Source organism: Gossypium raimondii, chromosome 5 (assembly GCF_025698545.1).
Source record: "Gossypium raimondii isolate GPD5lz chromosome 5, ASM2569854v1, whole genome shotgun sequence".
NCBI lineage: Eukaryota > Viridiplantae > Streptophyta > Magnoliopsida > Malvales > Malvaceae > Gossypium > Gossypium raimondii.
The window spans coordinates 9,247,699-9,273,175 of NC_068569.1; the positions used below are offsets into that span (position 1 = coordinate 9,247,699).

Below are 25,477 nucleotides of genomic sequence, written 5' to 3' on the forward strand. Positions count from 1 at the left end.
TGTTTTCTATACAATAAATATTAACTTATTTTATTTCTTTTAAAGCTACAACTCTCGAAATGAGTAATTTGTAAGGCAATTTGACAATTAGATGGATATTTACATTTGTTTATTTTAAGCTTTAAATCAGCCTAAAACAATAGTGGTTGCGAATTCTATTATCTATGCATAATATCTTAATGTCAAAATATTAATCTGTGGTTAGAGAAAATTAAAATTAATAATGTTGCTTGGAATATCAATAAAAATAAAAATAGGTTATATAAATGTTCACTCGATGATTAAAAAAGTTTTATTTAATCATTCAATTTATTTTATTTTATTTTTGCAAGTTCAAATACGTTAAATACTTAACCGTTGGCTGATGTGGTTATTAAATTAATGACTTGTTTTTTTAATATTCGTTTTTAATACACATCATTTCAATGTCATATACTAGTTAAAAAATTGTTAACCTAAATTATCCACTCCATTCCTCACCCTTCACTTGGACATTAGAGGTTGGTTCATGGTGTTGGAAGTAGAGGGTGTTTAATCGGTTAACTGACCCAAACTGCCATTAACTGAATTAACCGATCCTTTTAAATCCTTAACCGTTAACTGAATTAAATTTTTTTCAAAAAAAATTAACTGAACCGACTTCGGCTAATTCTGTCGGTTAACTGAATCAACCGAAATTTATATGGGTTACCTTCATGGTAAGAAATAAAAAATCGAAGTTAATAATAAAGTTTCTAATAATCGAGTAGATATTTATAAAGTTTATCTTATGTTGTCTGAAAAAAATAAAATTATTTTCTTTAAAAAATTATTATTATAAATTTGATTTTATTTTACATAATTTTAGATAAAAGTTAAATATAATAATATAGATATTTCACTTGTTAACAAAAACAATAGATAATTTATTTCTAATATATATTTAAATCAGCTTAACCTTTTATAAGTAATTATTTACTTACTTTATCTTATTCAATATTAAAAAATTTAATAAAGTTATGAAATCCATTTAAAAAATTATCATAGTTTTTCATGCATACTTTTAAATATTAATCTGCCAAAAGGAATACACAAAATTTCTTTTATATAATAACACTAAAAGCTACTGCATTTACTCTGTGGATGAAAAATAAATAAATAAATAGCTATTATTATAAAAAATTAAAAGTCTAAACATGGCCCAATTTTATCCGATAATCAATGTAACGATTGGGCCTTAGGTCCAAAACGGCCCAAAATTTCAAAATTAAGAATTTATAGTTGATGAATTTTATATAATGCTAAAATAAAATAAAGTTGTTTGTTTTAGCATCACATTGTTCATATATAAAATGTATGCAAGTTTAGCATATCAGATTGAGTTTACTTAATGTCTTTTAAAATTACTTTTGACACTAAACAAATTATTTTTGAGAGAAAAATGTTTCTCCTAAATGAAAAATTGATCAAAAGTATTCTTAAACCAGACTTTAATATGCTAAAATGATTTAATCAGTATATAAAAAATAGCTGATTAACCTAGTGGCCTTAGTTGACATTTTTCTAGAAAATGAATGGAATTTAAATTCAAGGGACGAAGAGGGGCCCGCGATTTGCCCCATACTCCAATAATTTATCTTTCTTTGTTTTGGGGATCCCTGTGAGGGAAGTTCCACCAGCTCATTTGTGGGCAAATAAACAAGTTGCCATCTTGTCCTGCACCCCTACTGCTTTCCCACTCCCCAAAATAGGCAAGGAGAGCGTAACCAAACCTCCCCCAACAATGTTGGTCTCAACCTCAGGCCTGCTCCTCCCCGTGTGCTTGTTGTTTCTTCTAATATTTGGCACTGTCACCGCTACTGACCACATCGTGGGTGCTAACAAAGGCTGGAACCCTGGCATCAACTACACCCTTTGGGCCAACAATCAGACCTTCTACGTCGGAGACCTCATCTGTACTCTCTTTAACTCTCACTTCCTTTTCTATTTTGTAGTCTTCTATTATTTCACTAGTAGCGACCATTTTCAGTTTCCAGCTTTGCACTATTTTTGCGAATGACTGTGGTTTATATTGGATCTAGTTTGGATACCTAGTTCCCTCCCATTCTATGCTTTAGAAAGTCCAAAACCCAGAGCTGGGTACTTTACACTGCCTTTCCTTGCAGCGTTTAGGTACCAAAAGACACAATACAATGTGTTTGAAGTGAACCAAACTGGGTATGACTCCTGCACAACGGAAGGAGCAGTAGGGAACTGGAGCAGCGGCAAGGATTTTATACCTCTCAACGAGTCCAAGAGATACTACTTCATTTGTGGCAATGGGCAGTGCTTCAACGGCATGAAGGTTTCAGTCGTTGTTCATCCCCTGCCTTCGCCCACTGCGTCACCCGCTGCCTCCCATTCATCAAACAGCTCCAACGCCGCTGGACTGGTAATTTTGCCAAGGGGTATAACTGGTTTCAGAACTTTGGTTGTTGCCTTAGCTTCTATTTGGTTTGGATCTGGGTGGGTTTAGCAGGACTTTCAGTTGGCTGTTTAAGCTTAGGGAACTGTATTTGTTAAAAATGATTTGTGACACTTATTTTTCTTGTTTTTGTTTTTTAGTGAAATTCGGGTGGTGTTTCGTTGATGAAAATGATTAACTTGAATTCCACTAATTTGCATATTCTCTTTCTAGTGTATGAGGTTTGAATCTGAGAACCTGTCATTTTTCCCCTTCCCCTTATCTTTAGCATGTCAAATACAAGTCAATTGATTCCCAACAAACAAAGGAACACTCATACATGTGATAGATGCTGTAATAATTCATCACTGTGATAACTAGTCTCAAGGAAAGTTAACCCACACATATGGCAACAGTTCATGGTGGCAGGTGGGACTCGAAAACCATGCATCTTTATTGTGCATAATGGGTCTTGAACACTCAAGACCTCCGTTTTTGCCTTGTGCCAAGGCCTCATTCGCCAAAAATCACATTTTCAAATACGATAATATCTAGTTAAATATCTCAATATGCGACCTTGAACACCAAAATAATGGCATATATATTTCTCGGCCAACTGCTCTTGATAGATCTGTACTATAGCAAACAACTTGGTACCAGAACCACCATTGGCTGTTTCACATTATGGTATATTCCGCTTTTCACCATAGACGTTAGCATTTTCTTCTGTTGAATATATATATATATATATGAAAGTTGGCCTTTTCCATTTCATCAAATTGCTTATTCTGAACTTGTACATATTTGTTGGAAGAGAAAACATTACTTATATTTTTCATACTCTTTATATATCCAAATTCTCCCCTTATATTTGGTTATTAATCCATAGCTGTAAACAAGTGCTGTCAAGCAGATATTTCTAAGATATATATTTTTCTTTCTTCAAGGAGTTAGAAATGATATGATCATATATTGTTTCTACTTTAACCTACAAACAGGTACACATTCACTATATATCTAGAGTACTGCTTTTGGATCAACCAGCAGCTTACTTTTCTTCTGGTATTGACAGCCATATATGTCTACATATAATATATTCTGCTGGTATTGATGAGGATATGTGAAAAAAGGAGGGGAATAGTGGCAACTATACTGAACCTCGCTGAGGCAATGTTACCCTTGCGTGAAGCATGTGTATGGTTTCTTCCCCTTGAGAGCAGCCTACTTCACCTCATTCTTGTTTCATTAAATCAAAGAAAACAAAGGTTAGTGATAAGTAGAGTTTATCGGCCCAGAAAATGCCCATCACTACCAAAATGTAAAAACAATCAGGGTGGGAAGGGAAGGAAGAGGGGGTCCATGCCCATGGGGCTCATCCATCCTATTCTTTGCCAATGAGCCGAGCCAGCACCGCCTTGGTCTCCCTCTCTTTAAATGAAGGATTTTTGGGTACGTCCTGCATTCAGAATACAATCAATATACACCCAAACGCGTCTTTAGATTTCAAAACATTCCAAATCCATTAACATTTACATATTTTGTTTTATTTGAGGTTAGTATTCAGTACCTTACACTGACAAATTTTACTCCGATAAACCATGTTCAAATATAATCACAAACTGTGGTCTATTATCTTTGTTTGGAAACACAGTATTGAAAGAAATCTTCTAAATATAAAGAATTCAATTACGGCATCCTAAAATAATCTTCGAGCTCCTAAGAAGTTGTTGATGGGCATGAAAAATTGGAAATCGCATCATTCCAAACTAAGCAAAACAACAAAAATATGGAAAACAATAAGATTCTTGAATATTCTGCCAAGTAATCTCTTTCTTAGATATGTTTAATCTAATAAAACCCACTCCAATTAAATTTAGGAATTTTAAAAATATGTCATTTCATTAATCCAACTTATCTAATCTAATAATTACAATGAACGAGATTTTCCGCGTTAACACTGTTTTCTTGTGAGTTTCCTTTGACTGGTATCAAAGGAAATCAGCACCTGGTTTATTTATCCTTTTCTTTAGGCCATTATTTGTTTATGAAAAGAAAGAAAAGGCTTTAGTCCCAAAAAATAATAATGCAGCAATCATTTCTGTCCCAAAAGTGAGTGTTAAAATTAAAACTATCCAAGTAAAACAAAAAAAATTAAATGGGGGGTGGTCCAACATCAATTAATAGTAGCCGTTGACTGTCCAAAATATTGAACCCCAGGAGCATTAAATGTTGAGTTTGAATCTTTCTTTTTGTTTCTTTTATAGTGTCGTCACCACCTACACGTAATCCGTTAACCTTGCTCTATAAAAATAGGTTGTAGCTTATGATAAAAAGTATATCTTTATACTGTAATTGTCGAAATTAGGTAGAAAAGAAAAAGCAAAGGTTCTTGCACCAAAATGCTTTTTCGGGGTCTGTGCACCCTGGATGAATAGTGAAAGCTGCAGAATGTAGCAGAGAAGAGAGGGACAGTACATAAAGAAGCTTCCAGAAAAATAAGACCCCATGCAACGCATTCTCTTCCACTTCCATAAAAACAAAGTTTGTCCTGTGATTAGTGCAAGACTGAGGAAATTAAATGGATTCCAACAATACTTCACCATACCATTCTAGCTTGAATCCTTGTTCGGAGCTCTAATGACCATACTGTTTTCCTACCTACTCAAGCATATGAAATGTCATACTTTGAAAGGCAAATTTGGTAGAAAAGGATCTTCACTTTAGGCATCAATATATGCCTCAAGTTAGTATGGGAAAAAAAGTTACAAGTAATTTATATAATATACATACAACATAATCATCATGACACACGCACCTTCAGCTTCCCCATATGCGTTTTGAAGTAAAAGCTTGCAATCAATTTCATCTAATCCTCTATTACACTCATCAATAGTCACCAAAACTAGGCAGAAACAAAACTGAAAAAGGATTAGCAAAAAGAAACTAATCTGCATTGGCTTTCTGTTTTCTCCTTGATCTGTTGTACAATTTAGAAGGTGGAGACGGAGAAAACTCGATGGTGACTGGTGGGAGATCCATCTCCCCTTTCAAGATCTTTACAATCTCCACGATATCGGGTCGCAACTCGGGCATTTTCTGCAGGCAACTAAGTGCTAAATTTATGCACAAGCTAGCTTGTTCCTTGTTGTACTCATCTTTCAATCTCTCATCTACCAGTTCCAATATGTTTCCGGATTGTGCTAATTGCCTACACCAGCTTATTAAGTTTGCCTTTTCGAGCCTCATAGGCGAAGCAAGCACATGCAATGGTCTCCTACCAGACACAATCACAAGGATCAAAACTCCTAAACTGTAAATATCGGCTTTCTCCATCAAGTAGCCACATCCACCGTACTCAGGCGCAACATAACACAAAGTCCCTCTCATGCTCGTCGTGCTGCTTAGCTCACGACTGAAAAGATCCCCGCTCCACATGTCACTTCCGATCGAATTGTTGTTCTTTCTCCTCCATCCCCTTCTAAAACTGAATTCTCCATTCGCATCACAGTCATCTTGATTCGGTTCCCCGAACTTCTTGCTCCTGCAAAAATAAAACCGTCTCCCTAGATCAAAATGTGGCATTTTAAACCCTTTCTTCCACTTCGTCTTGAGCTGCTTCAGCTTACTATCCTTTTTGCTTACCTCACCCAAATGATCATCTTTCCACCATTCTTGCATCTTCCTGTTGGTCTTTTTTCGGTTTTTCCTGCCTTTTTGTTTCGGTTCTTCCTTCTCGAAACCCTTATCCAAAGCATCAAAGCCTAGTCCTTGCACCTGGGGTTCATTAACATCTTCAGGCTTATCCAACTGAGTTGAATTGTCCAGCTCAATTTTCTCGGGACTTGGCTTTTTGTCATCACCCCAATCAGGATTTGATGGACATATTTGGCTCCCAATCCATTCCATTACATAATCTTTACTGCACAATTCACCACTACCATCCTGCCTCCACCACCAATCCTTTCCCCATTGCTTCACACTCGTCGGCATCGCCACCGCTACCTCGTCAGCGCCCAAATTTGCACTAGAATTCAATTCCTTACTATGGTCAATACTACAGAACTCATCATCATAAGGCACAAACTTGGTGTTCCAATCATCCACACAAGTAACCTCCTTCCCTTTCCCATTAACCCCACCCTTACAATCACTCTCACTGGCTAAGTTAGCATTATAATTCGAAGAATTTAAACTCAGAGCCCTAACATTATAACATTTCTTACTGTTTTTTGAAGAAGAAGAAGCTTGTAAGGCAAGTGCGAAGTCTACCTCAGTGTTGTTACTCTCCACTGGAGTTCCAATAGCAGGAGTATGTTCACCAGTAGTTCCTCCCAAAGTCCCAGACAACTCTTGGCTCCTCCCAAAATCTTGACTGAACAAATCCAAACCAAATTCACCCTCCACCTTTATTCTCGACAGTCCAAAATCCGAAATCTTTGCTCTATAATCACAATCCAGCAACACATTGCTAGGCTTGATATCTCCATGAATCACGGGTGGATCACAACCGAAGTGAAGAAACTCGAGCGCTTTAGCCACATCCAGGATGACATCAAACCTTCTTTGCCAATTCATGCTCAGATGACCATCTCCGAAAAGTGACTCTTGCAAGCTTTTATTGGGCATATACTCGTAAACAAGCAAACGCTTGTTTTTCTCAACACAGTACCCCAAGAGGGTAACCAAAAAGGGTGATCTTAACCCACCAAGAATCTGCAACTCGTTTTGAAACTCTCTCTCGGTTTGCAAAGAAAGCGTATCAAGCCTTTTGATTGCAAACAATTTACCATCTCTCACAATGCCACGAAAGACGGTACCTGAGCCACCTTTTCCTATGATATTTGCATCATCAAAATCATTGGTTGCATTCTTCAACTCTTTGTAACAAAACCTTTGGAGCTTAAGAGGAGCACTGGAGTCAAAAGGGATGGTTCTAGCTCGGTTCGAAAGAGAGTTCCAAAGATGGTAAAGGAAGTAAATTATAGTGAAGAGAATAACAGCTGAAGATGAGATGGTTAAGACCAAGAATATAACTCTTGTCTTGTTGAGGAAACTTGGTCTTGGCAAGTTTGGACCTGGAGGTAAAGGCCTAGAAGGCATGGTTTTCTTTTTTCTTCTTGTTTCAGTTTCTGGGTATCTCAAGTTTTCTTGATTTGGTCCCTAGATTTGGTGAAGAAAAAGAATTGGAAACGGAAATCAGGAAATGGGGTTGTTTTTCTTTAATCATTCCTATCGTCAAACAATGTGTGTGTGTGTGTGTGTTTTTTTTGTATTTTTCTTGTAAATGTGAATTGATTACCGTCTGTATCCAATGCGAGGTTGCTTTACAGTTGGATGGTGAAGTGGAAAAAATCTGATAATTGTAGTTTAAATGGGGTTGTTTTTCTTGAATCATTCCTATCGTCAAACAATGTGTGTGTGTTTTTTTTTTGAGTAAATGTTTGGAATTATGAAAAAGGAGAAAGGAGGGGGTCCCAAGGAGCTTTCGGAGTGTTTGACTGAAAGGGGATGTTTTGTTTGATATAGTGCAGATAAAGAAACTGGGCGCATGATTTAAGCTAAATTCTTTTGAACACTCACGCGATCTATGTCGCGCGTGATTCATCTTAACTCAAACGACTCTTTTTCTCTTTAATGAATATTATTAAAAATATGAAAGATTTGAAATAGTACACCTGTTCCAACTTCTTCATTACTAAGTTTTTATTTTTTATCTTTTTGCAATAAGAAAGGGTATGATTACAAAACATTCCCCTTATGGCCTTTGATTTCATAATTCATAAGGACTCAACTTTGGGATGATTTATTCACGGATGACAAACTAAAGATTAATTAACCACTATCATCATTAAACATTTTGATTCTTGTCATAGTAATTACAATTATTGCAACTCAACCCAAACTACAATTTTATTCTTAATTATGGTAATTAAAGTCATACAAATTCCATCCTAACTAAATTTGATAAATGAGACTAAGAAATGTAGTGAACCTACCCTCTTTTTTTCCGTAAAGTTATGAAAATAATATCATACTTAAATTCCGTTTGTTTCACTCTAAATGATTTTTTTTCGGAAAAGTTAATATTTTCTAGTGTTAGGATGGATCTGTGTGTAATATTTTTATTGTTTGGTAGATTTCTTAAAATATTGCATAAAAATTGTCTCCACGGTCATAAACATACATTTGAGATTTATGATAAAGATTTTAAATGAAGTAATAAATTGATTACAAAGTGATGTTAATGTGAGATTATAGTCAATAATGAATCTTCATGATGTTAAGGATTAAATTGTAAATTTTGTAAAATTTATAATTGAAACAAGAGAAGTGATATGCATGAAATTTTGTTATGCGAAATAAGATATTATAATGAATTATTTGATTAAAGTGCTTATATGGTGAAAATAAATTACACATGACAATAGGGACTGAATTGAAAAATGTATACTGAGTTTAAGTGTGAAACAATTAAATGTGTATAAGGAAATTATGATAAAAGTTTAATGAAAGTGTTATGAGATGCTGAAATATGCATAAAGTATTGTAAAAGTTTTTATGATGACAATGACTAAATTCTTAAACTTGAGAAAATATTTGGATGAAATAATAGAAGTGAAATACATGAAATTTGATATGTGAAACAAGAAATTGAGGTAAACTATGTGATTAAAGCGTAATATGAAAGAAAATTGATTTAATATGATTACTTAGTGAATATTGAACTTTTATGACAAAAAGGACTAAATTGAAAAGTTATGAAAGTTTATAAGAAAATATTTGATAAGTGAATAATATAGTAGAGAATGTAACATCCTAGTGCTTTGACCCAATATTTGGGTCGATATGGAAAAAATTTGGTATGACATTTTACGGAAATAAAGAGGTAATTTTACGTTAATCGAAAAGCCTTTTATGTTAACCATTCTATTTTACATAAAACAAACATAAAAAAAAAAAAGACTGAAAATATTTTTCATAAAAACGTTTACAAAATATTAAATTAAAATTTAAAGACATCTATCATCATCTTATATTCAATCCAAATGCAATGAAGGTTTTGATGACATTGTAGAACTCTTTTAAGTGTAGTTTGGGTTGAAAGCAATTCCAATTTTCCAAACGCAATGAGTAACCAAAAGAATATGGTTCAAATGTGCAACTTTTAGGAGTAGCAAAAAGATTGTTAGTTATGAAAGTAGAAAAGTTGAAATGTCATTTTCTTAGTATACGTGGTAAGTCAGGATACACACTGTTTCTTGCCATCATAGATGTATATATATCACCAAACCTCCTGATTATTAGATAAATTATAGAATTCAACCTAAGAATAATATTGTTTTTGTGGGTTGAACATTCATGTTATTTAAAATTCTTTTAATATAAAACGCTAGCATTCCTTAAAAAATAACATATAAAGAAAGCATTGACACTAATCCTACAATTATTTACACTTATCTACAACAAAAATTTGAAGAGAAGTCGATTGTGTTTTAATTTGGTTGGTATCGTTATTGTTGTTGGTGCAGGAGAATGTGAGTTTGAGTACACTGAAACGTATTATTCTCTTATTTAATGGTTAAGGGGGGGTTATGAGTAGTTTTAGGTATTATATCAAAGAACAAAAATTAAGAATCCTGCACACGCCTTATAACACTCAATCAGTTATCAAAAGTTAGGGGCAAGTTAATTGAGTTGACGAGTCTTATTTTTATCATCCTAACTTGATTTGAATCTTTTTTAAATCGAGTCGAATGAAATGAAATTCGAGTCGAGTCGAATCAAGTGAAATTATTTGAGTTAAATTAAAAAATTAAACATGTCAAATTAAAATATTGTTATAATATAACTAATTTCATGTTAGAGTATATAAATTTGATACCATATATATTTGAAATTTTTTCAAAGCAAAATAATAAAAATTACTTTAGTATGATAAATTTGTAATTTTTGTTAAAAGAGACCAATTTGCTAATTTTCAAACTTGACAGGGACCAAAAGGGTATTTACACCAATCATTATTAAAATTATTCAAGCTATTCAATTATAAAACTAAACTCGATTAAAATTTTAAATTCAAATTATTTATTCAAGTTGACTTAAATAATTCGAACAAATCAAATAACTCCATTCTATTAACTTAAAATTTATATTTTTTAAATTGAATCTAATTTTAATAAAGTTAATTCCAGTGCCGTAGAAAATTTCACCGCATACAGTGATCCCACATCACGGAGTAACACCGAACAAATTACATAACTTCCTAAGCTGGATTTTTAATAATAAAATAATACTCAAATTTGAATAATAAAAAAATTTAAATTCAAATGTTACAAATATAAATATATATAAATATATATATTTACCGCTATAAAAGAAATGATGAAAAGCCATATGTTATGCTAGTTAATCATTTCTTTATGTTGGACCATGCATGTGTGTAGCCACGAGGAGATAATCATCAATTTTTTGCTACCTTTTTCTCTCTACTTTTTTTTTCTTAAATTTCCCCTTTAAATTGGGATTCTGCTGCATCATTTATCCTATCTCTACTTTATTACTTTGTCTTCTCTCTATTTTTAGCTATTAAAAAATGAGGAATTCTTTTGCTCACAGCTCACTAAAAACCTAGATATTTTTCTCCTACTTTATATTTTTTACGATTATATTTAATCCCTAATTTTAACATAAGAATCCCACGTCGTTTAACAATACCTTTAAATTACAATATTTTATACATTACATATTCTTATTACTCTACTTTGAGTATACACTTACGTATTGGAAAGCCTACTAAATTTCATGTTTTGGAAAGGTTTAATAATGCTGCAGGATCCAAATACATTTACATATTCTTATTATTATCCTCCTGTTTTTAAAAAAGAGATAAAAGATACCTTTGAATTATCAGTGTAATTGGTTGAGATTGGCCTACGTTCTTCCTTAGGTAAAACCTAAAAATAAATATAATCATCTTTACACACCAAACGAGGTAATGGCTGTAATTTTCAAAAAAGAAAAATAAAAAAGCTGAGAAAAATGGGTGCAAAAATAGTGAAGTCATGGGTGGTGGAATGGTGTCTACTTTTTCTTTTCTTCCCACTCTGTTTTAGCCGATTTATGTCATATTCATGTAATTTTATTATATTTTTAAAATACTCATTCATGTATGTTATGTTAAACGGATGATGGATGCTGGTTTTGTGGGGTCTTTGTTTTTAGCAAGAGGTTAAAGGGCGGTGGTGGGTTGGTCGGATATTTTTTACACTAAAAAAGCAAGAAGAGTTGAGATTGAAAATGAGACTTTGGATTCTATTTTTTGGGGTTGCTTTTCTCAACTCCTAAGCTATTGATGTCTTGGAATTTACTTTCTTTGCTTTTGAGGTTGTGGCTTCATTTTCTTTCCCTTTCCCTTTCTTTTAATTTTTGTCGCCTTTAAGATCCACTATTTTTTTTATTAATTCATTATTAAATGTGTTTCTAATCACTTGTTCAAATAAGTCTAAACATTAAACCCTAATTGTAGTTTATTAGATGGGTATTCACTTTCCTTAAACATGACTTAAGTTTGAATCTTCCTTCTAACAATAACGTCTGCACATTTGAAATTATCTGAACAAGGAAAAAGATTATTATTATGATATAATCTATTGTATTAAAAAGTAACGTATTCCTTGAAAATGTTAGTATGGAATTAAAAAAAAGTATAATGATAAATTTAATTATTAATGTTTATATTTCTTGTTAATTTAATATCTATTTTTTATTATGATAAATTTGATTTTTATCTTTAAAAATGTCGAATTTGATTATTAATTTTTTTAAAAGAGTAAAAAGAACTAAAACATTAAAAAAATTTAATATAGCAGCCCGCATGACAATCTATGTATACTTCATGTTATTTTTAATATTTTTATGGGTTTAAAAAATTAATTTTAAACATTTTATGACTTTTAAATTATTTGTTGATGTGTTATATTGGTATGAAATACACATGAATCATTATGTAGGATGTCATGCCATTAATCTTTTAGTCAATATTTTCGTTACAAAAAGTGATTTAGCTTTGTTTCCGTTTTCTTTTTGAAATATTAATAGTAAAATTTAATTAAAAAAAGAGTAAAAAATCAAACTCAAAAGATGTTAAGATTGAGAATTAAATTTATGATTATAGCATACATAAAGACCACATTTAACGAGGAAAGCTACTCCAACCGATTCATTGTGTGACCATTTTCTGAAGCAAAGAATTTTACAGTAATATTGATTTGGTGAGGAGACAAAACACTATTATGGATAACGAAAACAATATAACATTCCAAATTGAATAGAAGGCAGAACTACTATATATGACAACTATTCAATTCTACCCAATTTCTCTTTATCATCATTTGAGTATATATGGCTAATATATCAAAAACGTCCTTAAGCTATTACCCTTGATTTAAACATGCCCTTCATCGTACTATTTTCCTAGTTAAATAAGCTTTAACTTATGGTTTTATTTATAAATACCCTTCATTTCAATATTAAAATAAAATATTCTAAATTTCAGGTTTTCATCTAATTTAATAAAAATTATAAACACTTTCACTTCAATAATGCTTATACCAATCGAGTTAAAACTCAATCCAAAAAAAAAATTGGGACTTAAGTGCTTTTAAGTTTGACATTTTGAAGTAAGATTATCAAAATATCCTTATTTACATTAAATATTTAAAATTTGTTTAAAATTTTAAATTAATTTATATTTTATGTATCATTATGTTAGATTATGTTTAAAATTTTAAAATATTTAAAATGTATATTACACGAAAAATTATATTAAATTATTTAAATATGATCTAAATTAATTTATTTTTAAAATTTCTATTATAATTATTAACAACAATACCAAATACACTTTTCATAGCACCCTTCAAAAGTATTTTTTCTAAACCAATCTTTTCAAAATCACTTCACAACTACAATAACAATGTCAATCGACCCTTAGTGGTGTTTCCATCAATTGTGTTCTAACTCACTTAAAAATTACCAATAAAATATCATTTTACAAACTAACCAATATTACCATGAGAGTGTTTTATCTTTTATTCAAATAATGATATTTCAATAAAATATAAACACAATTCATCATAACTTATTATTAATATTTTATATAAAATATAAATTTCAAATATTTTAAACAAATATTTTTAGGAAAAGAAATTAATGTGAATTGTTTGTAAAATTTAATTTGGAGATATAAATTATATTATATAAACATTACAAATTCAAATATAAAATGTTATATATTTGAAACAAATTTTAATAAGGAAATAATTGTATATCCCATATAAATATTATAAACTTCAAAACTATTTTTACATACGCAAAAACTAAAACCACTTTTAAATTCCAAAATTATCTATTTAGTACTCCAAAATGTATTTGTCTTAAAAATACTGTTGTAAAGCAAGCGTGCTTTTATTGATGTTATTTAAAATCGTGATGGACTAAATCTTTTAAATCAGATCCATAACTCTTGCGTAGTTCATATATTTTCTTCAAGTGATGCAGACTTTTATTGATCACATAAGTGCAAGTAGTTAGGGATGAAAACTTGGCTTTCATTTTTATATGATTCAATTTAAATTGGCGAATGTTATGGCACTTGCGCATTTCACATAAGGTTAAGGAGTTTATGTAGAGGGCTTTGCCATCTAACGTCCGATTGAGGGCACTTCTCATCTCTTGCTTTCGTGTCCTATACCTCTTGAATGGGTTTCTGATTTTTCGTTTGTTGATTGTTTTAAGGCATTGTCTAATACATAATCATAAACTGTGATTAAAGAATTTTGTATGATATATGTTGGCGTCTTTAGTGGGAGAAAAACGAGGCCGTATAGAGTAATGTTGTTATGTCTCCCTCGTACATCTTGTGTACACCTTTGTAGTTATTAGTTGAATGCAGGTGTGCTTGACTATTTGAATGACCAGGCAGGAAGACGGTTGAATGCAGAGGCCTGCTCCCCAAAATAGGAAAGTTGCAATTTAATCTCCCTATAAATGATGAAATTATAAGTAAATGTATGATAAAATTGCTGCAATTTTTTAATGAACAAAAGGGGGAACAAGTATTTTTTCCAAGGGGGACTAATGGAGAGTTGCAGGATTCCTTTGACCGAGAGTAGCTGAAGCTTTGGCGTTGAAGGAAACTTTAAACTGGCTAGTAAGAAATTGTGTGACTGGAGGAATCATTTATATTGATGCTTAAGAAGTTTCAACAGCTCTTAATTCGACAGATGATGACGGGTCTGAGTTTGGTAAATTCTACTTAAAAACAAATTAATATAATTAATTTTTAATAACACGTGTCAAATATCGACAACTTTTAAACCTAATAATAAAAACATTATATTATAAACATAAAAGTTTGGATTCAATATCCAATAACTCTATTTTCAGCCATATTATATAAAAAAATAAAAATCCTGTGGGAATTAAAGCATAGATAATGAGGACTGACTTTTTGACTACAAATGTGCATGCTTGCCTGGTGGAACTGATTTGATGTGCCGCACATTTCTTTTTCCTCGGTGATTTGATGTGCGATATATATTCATAGCAAGACGAATCTTTCCGCATTGCGCGAAGTGAGCAAATTCCTCATCCCAATTTTTATATATAATGTCTTTTTTCTTTATAAAGAATAATTAAGTTGTAATGATGAAAAAATTAATGAGATTTTTTGGTTAACTAAAATTAGTATGAATTAATTTGATCATTAATAAATGGAGATGTGTTGGTGTGACATGCCATGTTTGTATGATTTTAGTTTAAAATTGTGATGGGATTAATTATATAATTTTATTTAGAATAACTAAATAAGAACTGAGTATAACACTTGCTACGAATCTGAACATTTACTTTGATGTAATTGAAAATTGTTTTAAACAATAAAGACTGAGAGTATGTGTATACTAGATTTTGTGGATCATAATGGTTTGATAAATGATAATCAGGGCTTAGCCCTCCAATTTACCGCAAAAGAAGTAAATGCTAATTAAGGACTCGTTTACTATTGTTTTTAAAAAGTATTTTTGGAATAAAAAAGATATTTTTACGATAAAAACACTACTAAATAATATATTTTTAAAATTCCCAAACCACAAACAGAAAATTCCTCAAAAATGCTTTTTGAGAAGTAATATGCTAGACTGCGTAATTAATGCTGCAGCCCTTCCATTTTGCCCGCCTAACTGCCATTTCAAAAATTGGCTCTCAAACAAAAGCAACCCCAAACAAACGTATGATTTATAGTTGTATCCTCATAGTCATCCTCCTTTCCAGTTAATTAATGAACAAACGAGGCATCTTCTCAAAATCCTCAATCAACGCCAACAATTTTGTATCTCTTTATCCATTTTGCTTCTCGTCTTCCAAATTTTCTTCCTCATCATCGCCCAAACCCCCGTCTTACCGTCTCTCTTCATTCATTGCCTCCCTCCAATCATGCGCCCATCAAAAGAAACTCACACAAGGCAAGCAACTCCACTCTTACATGCTCAGGAATGGCCTCCTTCAAGCCTCCCCCGCGTCCCTCACCAGTCTCATCAACATGTATTCCAAATGCAACCAAATGACCCATGCCCTTTCCTTATTGCAAACTGCCCCTCAAAGCCCAAACATTTTTTCTTTTAATGCAATAATTTCTGGGTTTATCACGAATGAAGATCCCATTCAAGGGTTGAAGGTTTACAGGGAAATGAGGGTTCTTGGTATTTTCCCTGATAAATACACGTTTCCCTGTTTGCTTAAAGGTTTTTGTGATATTATGGAGGTTTTAGAGGTTCGGAAGATTCATGGGTTGGTTTTTAAACTTGGGTTGGACTTAGATTTGTATGTTGGGAGTGGTTTGGTTAAATGCTATTTGAAGTTTTCATTCATAGAGGATGCTGAAAAAGTGTTCGATGAATTGATTGTGAGAGATGTTGTGCTTTGGAATGCTATGGTTAATGGGTATGCGCAGGTTGGGCAGTTCGATGAGGCTTTGGGAGTGTTTAAGAAGATGTGTTTAGAAGGGGTTGAAATGAGTAGTTTCACGGTTACTGGAGTTTTGTCGGTTTTTGCAATGACAGGAGATGTGGACAATGGGAGGGCAATTCATGGAGTGGTCGTGAAAATGGGGTATGGCTCCAGTATCGTTGTGTCAAATACTTTGATTGATATGTATGGGAAGTGTAAGTGTGCTAGTGAAGCATTGGAGATCTTCAAAATGATGGATGAGAGGGATACTTTTTCTTGGAATTCAATTTTGTTTGTTCATGAACAATGCGGTGATCATGATGAAACATTGAGACTCTTTCGAGTGATGTTAAGGGATGGCATTCAGCCCGACTTGATCACTTTGACCACTGTGCTTCCTTCTTGTACTCAGATGGCAGCACTGATGCATGGTAAGGAGATTCATGGCCATATGATTATTAATGGGTTGACAAAAGATGGAAAGGAAGAAGATATTGATGATGTTCTTATCACCAATGGTATTATGGATATGTATGCGAAATGTGGGAGTATGAGAGAGGCTCATTTGGTTTTTGATAAGATGAGCCATAAGGATGTTGCGTCCTGGAACATTTTAATCATGGGTTATGGCATACATGGTTATGGAAGTGAGGCATTGGATATGTTTTCGCTCATGTGTGAGAGTGAATTTAAGCCTGATGATGTCACATTTGTGGGGGTCCTGTCAGCCTGCAGCCATGCTGGCTTTGTGAGCCTAGGGCGTGAACTCCTAGGGCAAATGAAGTCAAAGTATGGTGTTGTTCCTACCATAGACCATTATACTTGTGTAGTTGACATGCTCGGTCGGGCTGGCCAGCTTGAGGAGGCTTATCAGTTGGCTCTAGTATCGCCTACTGAGTCCAATGCTGTTGTGTGGAGGGCCTTATTGGCGGCATGCCGGCTCCATGGAAACTCAGATATAGCTGAGGCCATTGCGAAGCATGTGTTTCAGATTGAGCCTGAGCATAGTGGTAGTTATGTATTGATGTCCAATGTTTATGTAGCAGCTGGGAAATACAAAGAAGTATTGGATGTTAGAAACATGATGAAGCAACAAAATGTCAGGAAATTACCGGGGTGTAGCTGGATTGAAGTCAAGAATGGAATCCATGCCTTTATTAATGGTGATCGGACGCATCCTGGATCAAACTCTATTTATGATGGATTGCACTCATTGACTGCTCTTTTGCACGAACACGACTATGTACCAGACTTCTAGTGATATATTCTCATGGCAATAAATGACGGATTGCTTTTCCATCTTTTCTTCGTACGTGGATACAACCTTAAAATCTCGGGTCCAGAATAAGATATGAATGAGAAATAACGCCAACAAACCCCATATAATTCATGGTTCAATTATGGAATAAGGAAACGCTTGGAATGGAGCAGTATAATCAGCTAATAATTGTCTGGTTGCATGGGCATGGCAATTGGCAGGTACCTAGCACTGAATGAAATTTTTTGTATAATGATAAGATAAACTTCTATAATATGCTTTAGGGAAAGAACTAGCTGACCGACTTGTATGCTGAAACTTTTCCGCCTGTAGTCTAGTCCAAGATTGATTACACGTTTTGGAGTTTTGGTTATTTTAAAGCTATTTAGAAGACGAGATGTCAAATGGAGTTCTGATAATGTTATGTATGCTAGGTAAAATTTTACATGGCATGTACATGAGCTATAACAATCTTTTGTTATAGTTTTTCTGATTTCACTCTTGGATTGAGATAACCCAATAAGATAATTACATGTAAAAAATAATAAAATAAATAATACATTAAATTAAAAATAAATCTTAATTTAAAGAAAATAAACATAATTATTTAAAAAATTAACTTAGTAGAAAAACTTCTCAAGAAACAAACCTATGAAAGATTGAAACCTTTTGAAAGAAAAGAAAAATTGAAACCTTGAATTTATTCATTAAAACTCTTAGAAAAAGCGGATTAAAAAAAAGAACAAAGGTTGATGGCCAAAAAAATGCTTAAAAATACAATTAGGGCCATTTTGACAAAACATGCAAATATTAGTGGCTAAATTTATCATTAAGCCTTTGACTTAAATTAAATTTGTATCTTCTTAATAATATAAATAAATTAAGAAAAATAAGATGAGCTTTATTTTATATTAAGCTCATTTTTGATCAAATATTTATATTAGAAGTTAGAAACCCTCCCAAATATCGAAAAAACATTACAATTTTAGGTTAAGAAACTTGAATAAATTTGGTGAAAATATTTAAGCATAATGACTTATTTGGCCCTCCAACTTTATAAAAAAATCATTTTAGTCCTCCATTTAATTTTTCGTTTTTTAGTCCTGAAACTTGTGGTTTTTGTCAGACCACCCAAAGATGGATAAAAAAGTTCACGTTTTTTAACTTTATTAACATGTCATACATGTGGATAGTCATGTGGATGACAAGTCAACATGTAATTAATTTTTAAAAAAATTAAAATTTCAAAAAATATATATATAAAAATTATTTTTTAAAATTTAAAACCATCAAAAATATTATTAATGTGCTGACATGTTATTCACGTATATGCCACATTAGCATAGCGAATAAAGATTAACTTTTCTATCCAAGGGTTAAAATAGGTGAACAATTAAATGAAAGGCTAAAATGATTTTAATAGAGGGTGAAAAATTGAATAGTAAAGGATGCAGGAGTTTGGTCCAAAAGATCATATAAAAACATTAAAATATGAATATAATCATAATATGATCCAAGTATAGATAGGAGTAATATTGATAAAGGGAAAGGCCAATAACCGTAATAACTAACTCTTAAACCTCCCCAAAAATAACATATAAATTTCTCTCTCTATCTTTCTCTTTTTCGTTTGGACCATTCCTTTCCTTGTTCAAGCCCTTATTTGTGTGTGTGTGTGTGTGTGTTTTTCTTTCTCTGATCCTCCTATATTGTACATTCCCTTAGCACCAACCAGCAAATAATTACTGTAAGTTATTTTATCTGTAATTTTAATTTTGCATTAATAACATATTTAATATACAATGCTATGCATGCAATGCAATGCAATATTCATGTCGTAATTCATTTGTTTTTCTTTTAATCATTTGCTACCCTATTTAGTTAAAATCTGGGTAATGTTCTGAATACATTCTCTAGGATTTCCAGATAATTCTCAGTTTTCTTTTTCTCCTTTCTGGTTTTCTTTTAATGGTCAGCATACTTCAATTAAATATCCGGTTCCTAGACTTCTCCAAGCAAAAATTTCAAAGAAAAAAATCTTAGGAGTTTTTAGCAATACAAAAAGAAAAATGAAGAAAAAGAATGAAAAGCTGGAGTTTTTGTTCCTGGCATGATAGTCTTCTCCAATAAGCCAAATGAAACATAAAATAGATATTGTAATTAGAATTTACGAACACAGGATAAATAGGTATGTATTATTGGGAATCAATTTTCAAGGCGTTTATACCTAATTTGAGAATGGAAGAAATGTGGGCTGATAGTTTGGAAGTTTTTAACACAACTTTCATACATCACTTGTATCGTTAGTGCCGCTCAAAATTCGGCTTAGCTTTTATTGTCTTGAGATTATTGTGGTGTTTAAGAATCAGAATTTTCATGGCTGAAATGATATGTTTGCTTTCCATGATGATGATGATGATGATGCTGACAAATTTTGGAAAATTTTGTGACGCAAGATTGGATGTGAACTTTTTGATATATCCATGAAGTAGCGGGACTCAATGTTTCAAAACACATGATCTTTCTGCAAAATGTTTGGTGGTGCTTACAAGTCTCAGATTATTGGAGGTCAGAAGGAGAAATTTGTTAGGTATTAATTAATATACGGTACATATCTTTTTCTATTTTGCTTCAGATATATTTCTTTTGCATCTTATGTGATTCATTTCAAACACCATACGATCGGATGGAAAGGGGAGAGTACTTGTCGATTCTTGTGTGACCAAATTTATCACTTTCTTCCTCACTAGGACTGACAAATTGGTATAGGCTATCTTTCATATAATTAAATATTCATTAGTTGACAGTGAGTTGCATTTGTGAATCAGAAAAGTGAAATCTATATGAAATCGAATGGAAAATGATTGTCCAGTTAATGAATCTAAAAGTTACGATTTTTCCTTGTCTATTGTTCTTTTCATTTGAATCTATTTAGCAAGGTTGCAGGGTTCAGGGTATTATTGTTATATGATTTTTGTACTAGTGCCTGATTGTTGCATCTACTTTTAACTCAAGGTTGGACGATTTAGACTCTCCAGTGTCAATGGCGTCAGGGACCGGAGGAATGAAGAAAGGTGGATTTAATGTAGAGGGCTACAAATACAGTGGTCCAGGAAAGAAGAAGGCATCAAAAAAATCATTTAATATAGGGATGATGAAAGGACCAGAAGGACTACTAACATTGGGTCGCAACCTCAGATCCGAGGTGACGCGAGTTGTGTTCCCGGAAGATCTCAAAGTGTCCGATAAAATGATATTTGATCCCCAAGATAAATCTATTTTGCTATGGAACAGGTTCTTTGTGGTGTCCTGCATTCTTTCAGTATCTGTCGATCCACTGTTTTTCTATCTTCCCATCTTCAATGGTCGAGCACATTGCCTTGGCATTGACGTAAGGTTGGGAGTCACAACTACCACCATTCGGACAATCATCGATGCTTTCTACCTCATTCGTATGGGTCTTCAGTTCCGCACAGCATATATCGCACCATCCTCGAGGGTTTTTGGACGAGGTGAACTTGTGATAGATCCTGCACAGATAGCTACTCGATATTTAAGTCGTTACTTCATTGTTGATTTTCTTTCTGTGCTCCCCCTGCCACAGGTTTGAGAAACTACTTGCTTCGCCAATGTCTGTATGTTTATGTATATCTAGTAGAGCTCTGCTACATCAGAAAATTCAATTTCTATTAGCTACTTTATAAAATTCTGTTGAAAGTTTATTCTTTGAGTTTCATGTGGTAGTTTGCGGTTGATATGAATACGATCATCCGTTTATATTCACTCATATGGTACTTTATTGTACAATATGTATAAGAATAATACTATAAGATGCATAATTCAAGAAACAATCTCTAAACTTTGACATAATAAAGAAAAATCCCATTTTTCTTATGTTGCTGATCTGAGCATACTTTCTTGCAATCTAGGCTTTGTTACATACATTAGAAAGACCCTTGCTGCATTTTTTTAAGAGTCCTAATTGATCATTATATAGATTGACCAAAGAAATTTTACATGAAAACTCAATGCTAACATTGTGAGAGATGTTATGGTAGAATAACATACAGCATGCAGCTGTATCTGTTCTGAATTGCATAGGAGGTGGAAATGGTTCTTTCCCTTAACTGCTTCCTTATCTGCAGATGGTGGTGTGGAAATATCTTCACAAATCAAAAGGTTCAGAGGTATGGGCGACGAAACAGGCTTTGCTTGTCATTGTATTTGTTCAGTATATTCCTAGGTTTGTCCGCTTTATACCTTTAACTTCAGAGCTGAAGAAGACAGCCGGTACTTTCGCTGACAGTGCTTGGGTCGGTGCTGCTTATTATCTCCTATGGTACATTCTTGCTAGCCATGTAAGTTTCTGTTAGCTATTACAAGAGCTTGCTAATTTCTCCAATTCTGTTCTAGCCATGACAGACAGTGGATGGTTTAAGCATCCAGCCTTTGTAAGGTTATGCATGCCATTATATATTGTTGCACTGCATTCCTCTTTAGTATCTGCCACCCTATCAGCAGTGGCAGTTTTAGATGTCATAATCAATCCCATCGGTCTTAGGATATACACCAACACCAAATCTTTTCACTAAAAGTGCGTATTCAAGATACAATTGAAATACAACACTGGACTGGTTTGATTAGTTTGAGATGGAGTATGCAGATAGCTGGGGCCTTTTGGTACTTATTGGCAGTAGAGCGTAAAGACACATGCTGGCGAATTGCTTGTGAACAAAGTGGAAAGTGCAACATAGATTTCTTGTACTGCGGCAATAAGCATATGCAGGGTTTTGCAGCCTGGCGAAGGGTGAGAGACAAAGAACTTGATGGTAAATGTGGTCTTCAAGATGATGATTCACCATTCAATTATGGGATCTACACACGAGCTATAGAATCTGAGATTGTTTCATCCAACGTCTTTTTCTCTAAATTCTGTTACTGTCTCTGGTGGGGCTTACAGAATTTAAGGTCTGCACTTTCTCCTCAATACATTACAGTCTACAGACATAAGCACACATTTTCATTGTCTTATCTATTTTATGTTTGTAGCAAATCGTGATCTCTGTTAAAAAGCTACCAAAATACTTCTGATGCCCGTGTTCTAATATACATAGGATAGAACGAAAAAAAATCCCATTATCATCTTCGCAATATACCTAAGGACCTTCCTTTTCCGGATTAACCCATCCTGCTTGTTTTTTTAGAGCGCTTGGCTTGACACTTGCCGGATGAGAGAATTATCTCTGCTAATTTGTCATCTTTTGATGTTTGAGTTTTGTTTTTTTGTGTGTATATATACTGATCGAAATTAATTTTATTTTGTGCAGCACCCTGGGTCAGGGCCTTGAAACCAGCACATATCCAGGAGAGGTTCTGTTTTCCATAGCAATAGCTATCTTTGGGCTTATCCTCTTCGCGCTTTTGATTGGAAACATGCAGGTAAACTGAAGGCCGTTGTGTTTTTAGGAATGAATTAAAAAGCAAAACCAGAGAACTGAAAGCTGGAAAAAAAGGTCTAAATTTCAGCATACTGACTTGATGGCTTTGATTCTGAATCCTTTTTGTTAAAGCATGATTCCTCATAACTGCCAGAAACGGCTGAAACTTTACTCTCAAGGGATTATTACACGTTTATCTTTGAAAAATTAAACAAAATAAAACGTAAGCTATACAACAACGCTGAAGTGAGGTTTCTCGTTATTGCAACAGACCTACCTTCAGTCTCTTACAGTTCGTCTCGAGGAAATGAGGATTAAAAGGCGTGACTCCGAGCAGTGGATGCATCATCGTGCGCTTCCCGAGGATCTCAAGGAGAGAGTTCGACGTTATGACCAATACAAATGGTTAGAGACTCGTGGAGTTGACGAAGAAAACTTGGTCCAGAGTTTACCAAAAGATCTGAGGAGGGACATTAAGCGACATCTTTGTTTGAATCTGGTCCGACGGGTAAGGATCATCAAGAGTACATTTTTTCTTGTTCTCTTACAACCAACTTTTAGTGTCTCTTTGGGGCCAGCATATGAATCATCAAGTAAATTGAGGGTGATCTTAGTGTACGTTTCTTGCATTACATACTGTCAAAAGTCACGCTTTGCTTACTAGATCCCTCGCCTGTTTGTCGTCGAGAGGGGTGTTAAAATTGCATACCCTATTAGACTCTTGGCCTTACGAGCTGACTTTTGAGATTGGATTTGAGTTTCATTAAACTCATGTTACGGTATGCAGGTACCTCTGTTTGCTAACATGGATGAGAGGTTACTTGATGCAATTTGTGAGCGACTCAAACCAAGTTTATACACAGAACACACTTACATAGTCAGAGAAGGGGATCCAGTAAACGAGATGCTTTTTGTTATACGTGGCCGCCTCGAAAGTGTGACAACAGATGGCGGAAGGAGTGGGTTTTTCAACAGAGGTTTGCTGAAAGAAGGGGACTTTTGTGGTGAGGAGCTCTTGACTTGGGCGCTTGACCCCAAAGCTGGTTCCAACTTGCCATTATCAACTCGAACAGTCATGGCTTTAACGGAGGTGGAGGCATTTGCATTAGAAGCTGAAGAGCTGAAATTCGTTTCAAGTCAGTTCAGGCGGCTTCATAGTAGGCAGGTTCAGCACACCTTCCGCTTCTACTCACAGCAATGGCGTACTTGGGCAGCCTGCTTCATCCAAACCGCATGGCGCAAATATGCCAAAAGGAAACATGCAGAACTTCGACGCAAGGAAGAGGAGGAAGAGCTAGACTATTATGATGATGATGATGATGACGATCAACAGGCCTTGATTGGCCAAACTGGTAGCTCCACAGAACAACACAGCATTCGTGCAACTATATTTGCATCACGGTTCGCGGCTAATCTTAGAGGCCACAGGGGTCGAGGCTCGACTAGTTCCAAGAGCTTGCTCAAGGTTTCAAAGCCAACAGATCCTGACTTCACTGATCTTGACAATCGTTAATTTGGCGATAATATCTAATGAGCTTTATTCTGCTCCATACTTGAACAAGTTCAAGCTGTTTTGGTATCTGTTACTACTACTGCATCAACCAATTTTCTACTGTAGTCAACTCTTGGTTTAACTTTGTCTCATATATTTGCCAGCTACTCTCTCTTTTTTTTTATTATCATTTTTTCTAAAAAATATGCAGAAGAAGAAGGTTACAAATATCGATATTTGAATCTTAAATGTCTTAGATTATACTCGGTGAATTGAAGGTTAAGTATTAGGTTGAAATCATCGTGGTTGGTTAATCACTGGTTTTGATTGGTGCGCTGTTTGAATACTAAAACAAAATATCAAATGATCCTTTTTGTATCGATGAAAATTTTAGCCCGTACCGGTTGCACCGGCCAATCCCGATTATACCGTACGGAACATGGTGCACCGATCATCGAACCAAATAATATTAAAAAATATTAATTTTTTATTGTTTGTTTTATCTAAAACTTTAAAAAATCAACACTTGCATTAATCAAGACTATATTTAATCCAACAAACCTTAAAATTTTTAAATTTACTGAATGAAAGATTTTTTTGGAGTTTATTGATCAATTTCTTATATAATTGATAAATATATTATATTAAAAAAATGAGACACCCATCCATACAACTATCTTGGTTCAAACAATGGCATTAATTTTTATTGAAAAATAGTTATATACTATTAATCATATATTTATAATAATTGAACATTACACTTTGGTTTTTACTTTCTTTATTTCTAATAATAAGTTTCAAAATCCTTTAATAAGTTATACAGTTAGTAGAAAGCTTCAAACTACATATTAGTAAATACT

The 25,477-nt window shown here is 33.5% G+C and overlaps 4 protein-coding genes across 5 annotated transcripts; 3 read left to right on the top strand and 1 right to left on the bottom strand.

The window, feature by feature from the left end:
* The first annotated feature begins 1,621 nt into the window (after window positions 1-1,621).
* Window positions 1,622-2,614, top strand: LOC105770465 (lamin-like protein). The gene is made up of 2 exons (XM_012591678.2): window positions 1,622-1,934; window positions 2,145-2,614. The coding sequence occupies exons 1-2, from the start codon at window positions 1,763-1,765 to the stop codon at window positions 2,492-2,494; spliced, it is 522 nt and encodes a 173-aa protein (XP_012447132.1). The 5' UTR covers window positions 1,622-1,762; the 3' UTR covers window positions 2,495-2,614.
* Window positions 2,615-5,119: 2,505 nt separating this feature from the next.
* On the bottom strand, window positions 5,120-7,813 carry LOC105770362 (putative receptor-like protein kinase At1g80870). Its single transcript, XM_012591530.2, has one exon. It carries the CDS (start codon window positions 7,520-7,522, stop codon window positions 5,366-5,368), a length of 2,157 nt encoding a protein of 718 aa, XP_012446984.1. The 5' UTR covers window positions 7,523-7,813; the 3' UTR covers window positions 5,120-5,365.
* A 7,806-nt stretch (window positions 7,814-15,619) lies between these two features.
* On the top strand, window positions 15,620-18,185 carry LOC105771141 (pentatricopeptide repeat-containing protein At3g14730). The gene has a single exon (XM_012592550.2). It carries the CDS (start codon window positions 15,762-15,764, stop codon window positions 17,685-17,687), a length of 1,926 nt encoding a protein of 641 aa, XP_012448004.1. The 5' UTR covers window positions 15,620-15,761; the 3' UTR covers window positions 17,688-18,185.
* LOC105771195 (putative cyclic nucleotide-gated ion channel 8) lies at window positions 17,777-24,834 on the top strand. Of its 2 annotated transcripts, none has more exons than XM_052630743.1 (8): window positions 17,777-17,908; window positions 20,144-20,277; window positions 20,703-21,291; window positions 21,833-22,045; window positions 22,351-22,655; window positions 23,015-23,126; window positions 23,397-23,633; window positions 23,913-24,834. In XM_052630743.1, exons 2-8 carry the CDS (start codon window positions 20,219-20,221, stop codon window positions 24,636-24,638), a joined length of 2,241 nt encoding a protein of 746 aa, XP_052486703.1. In that variant the 5' UTR covers window positions 17,777-17,908; window positions 20,144-20,218; the 3' UTR covers window positions 24,639-24,834. The 2 variants fall into 2 exon arrangements, with proteins under 2 accessions (XP_052486703.1, XP_012448061.1); XM_012592607.2 differs by lacking the exon at window positions 17,777-17,908 and adding an exon at window positions 19,325-19,434.
* The last annotated feature ends 643 nt before the right edge of the window (window positions 24,835-25,477 follow it).

Excerpts from the sequence above, each read along its gene's own strand:
- LOC105770465 (XM_012591678.2), top strand. The coding sequence starts at position 1,763 with ATGTTGGTCTCAACCTCAGGCCTGCTCCTCCCCGTGTGCTTGTTGTTT. Across the intron at positions 1,935-2,144 it reads CTACGTCGGAGACCTCATCT|CGTTTAGGTACCAAAAGACA; the intron begins GTACTCTCTTTA and ends CTTTCCTTGCAG.
- LOC105770362 (XM_012591530.2), bottom strand. The coding sequence starts at position 7,522 with ATGCCTTCTAGGCCTTTACCTCCAGGTCCAAACTTGCCAAGACCAAGT.
- LOC105771141 (XM_012592550.2), top strand. The coding sequence starts at position 15,762 with ATGAACAAACGAGGCATCTTCTCAAAATCCTCAATCAACGCCAACAAT.
- LOC105771195 (XM_052630743.1), top strand. The coding sequence starts at position 20,219 with ATGTTTGGTGGTGCTTACAAGTCTCAGATTATTGGAGGTCAGAAGGAG. Across the intron at positions 23,127-23,396 it reads TTTTGATTGGAAACATGCAG|ACCTACCTTCAGTCTCTTAC; the intron begins GTAAACTGAAGG and ends TTATTGCAACAG. Across the intron at positions 23,634-23,912 it reads GTTTGAATCTGGTCCGACGG|GTACCTCTGTTTGCTAACAT; the intron begins GTAAGGATCATC and ends TACGGTATGCAG.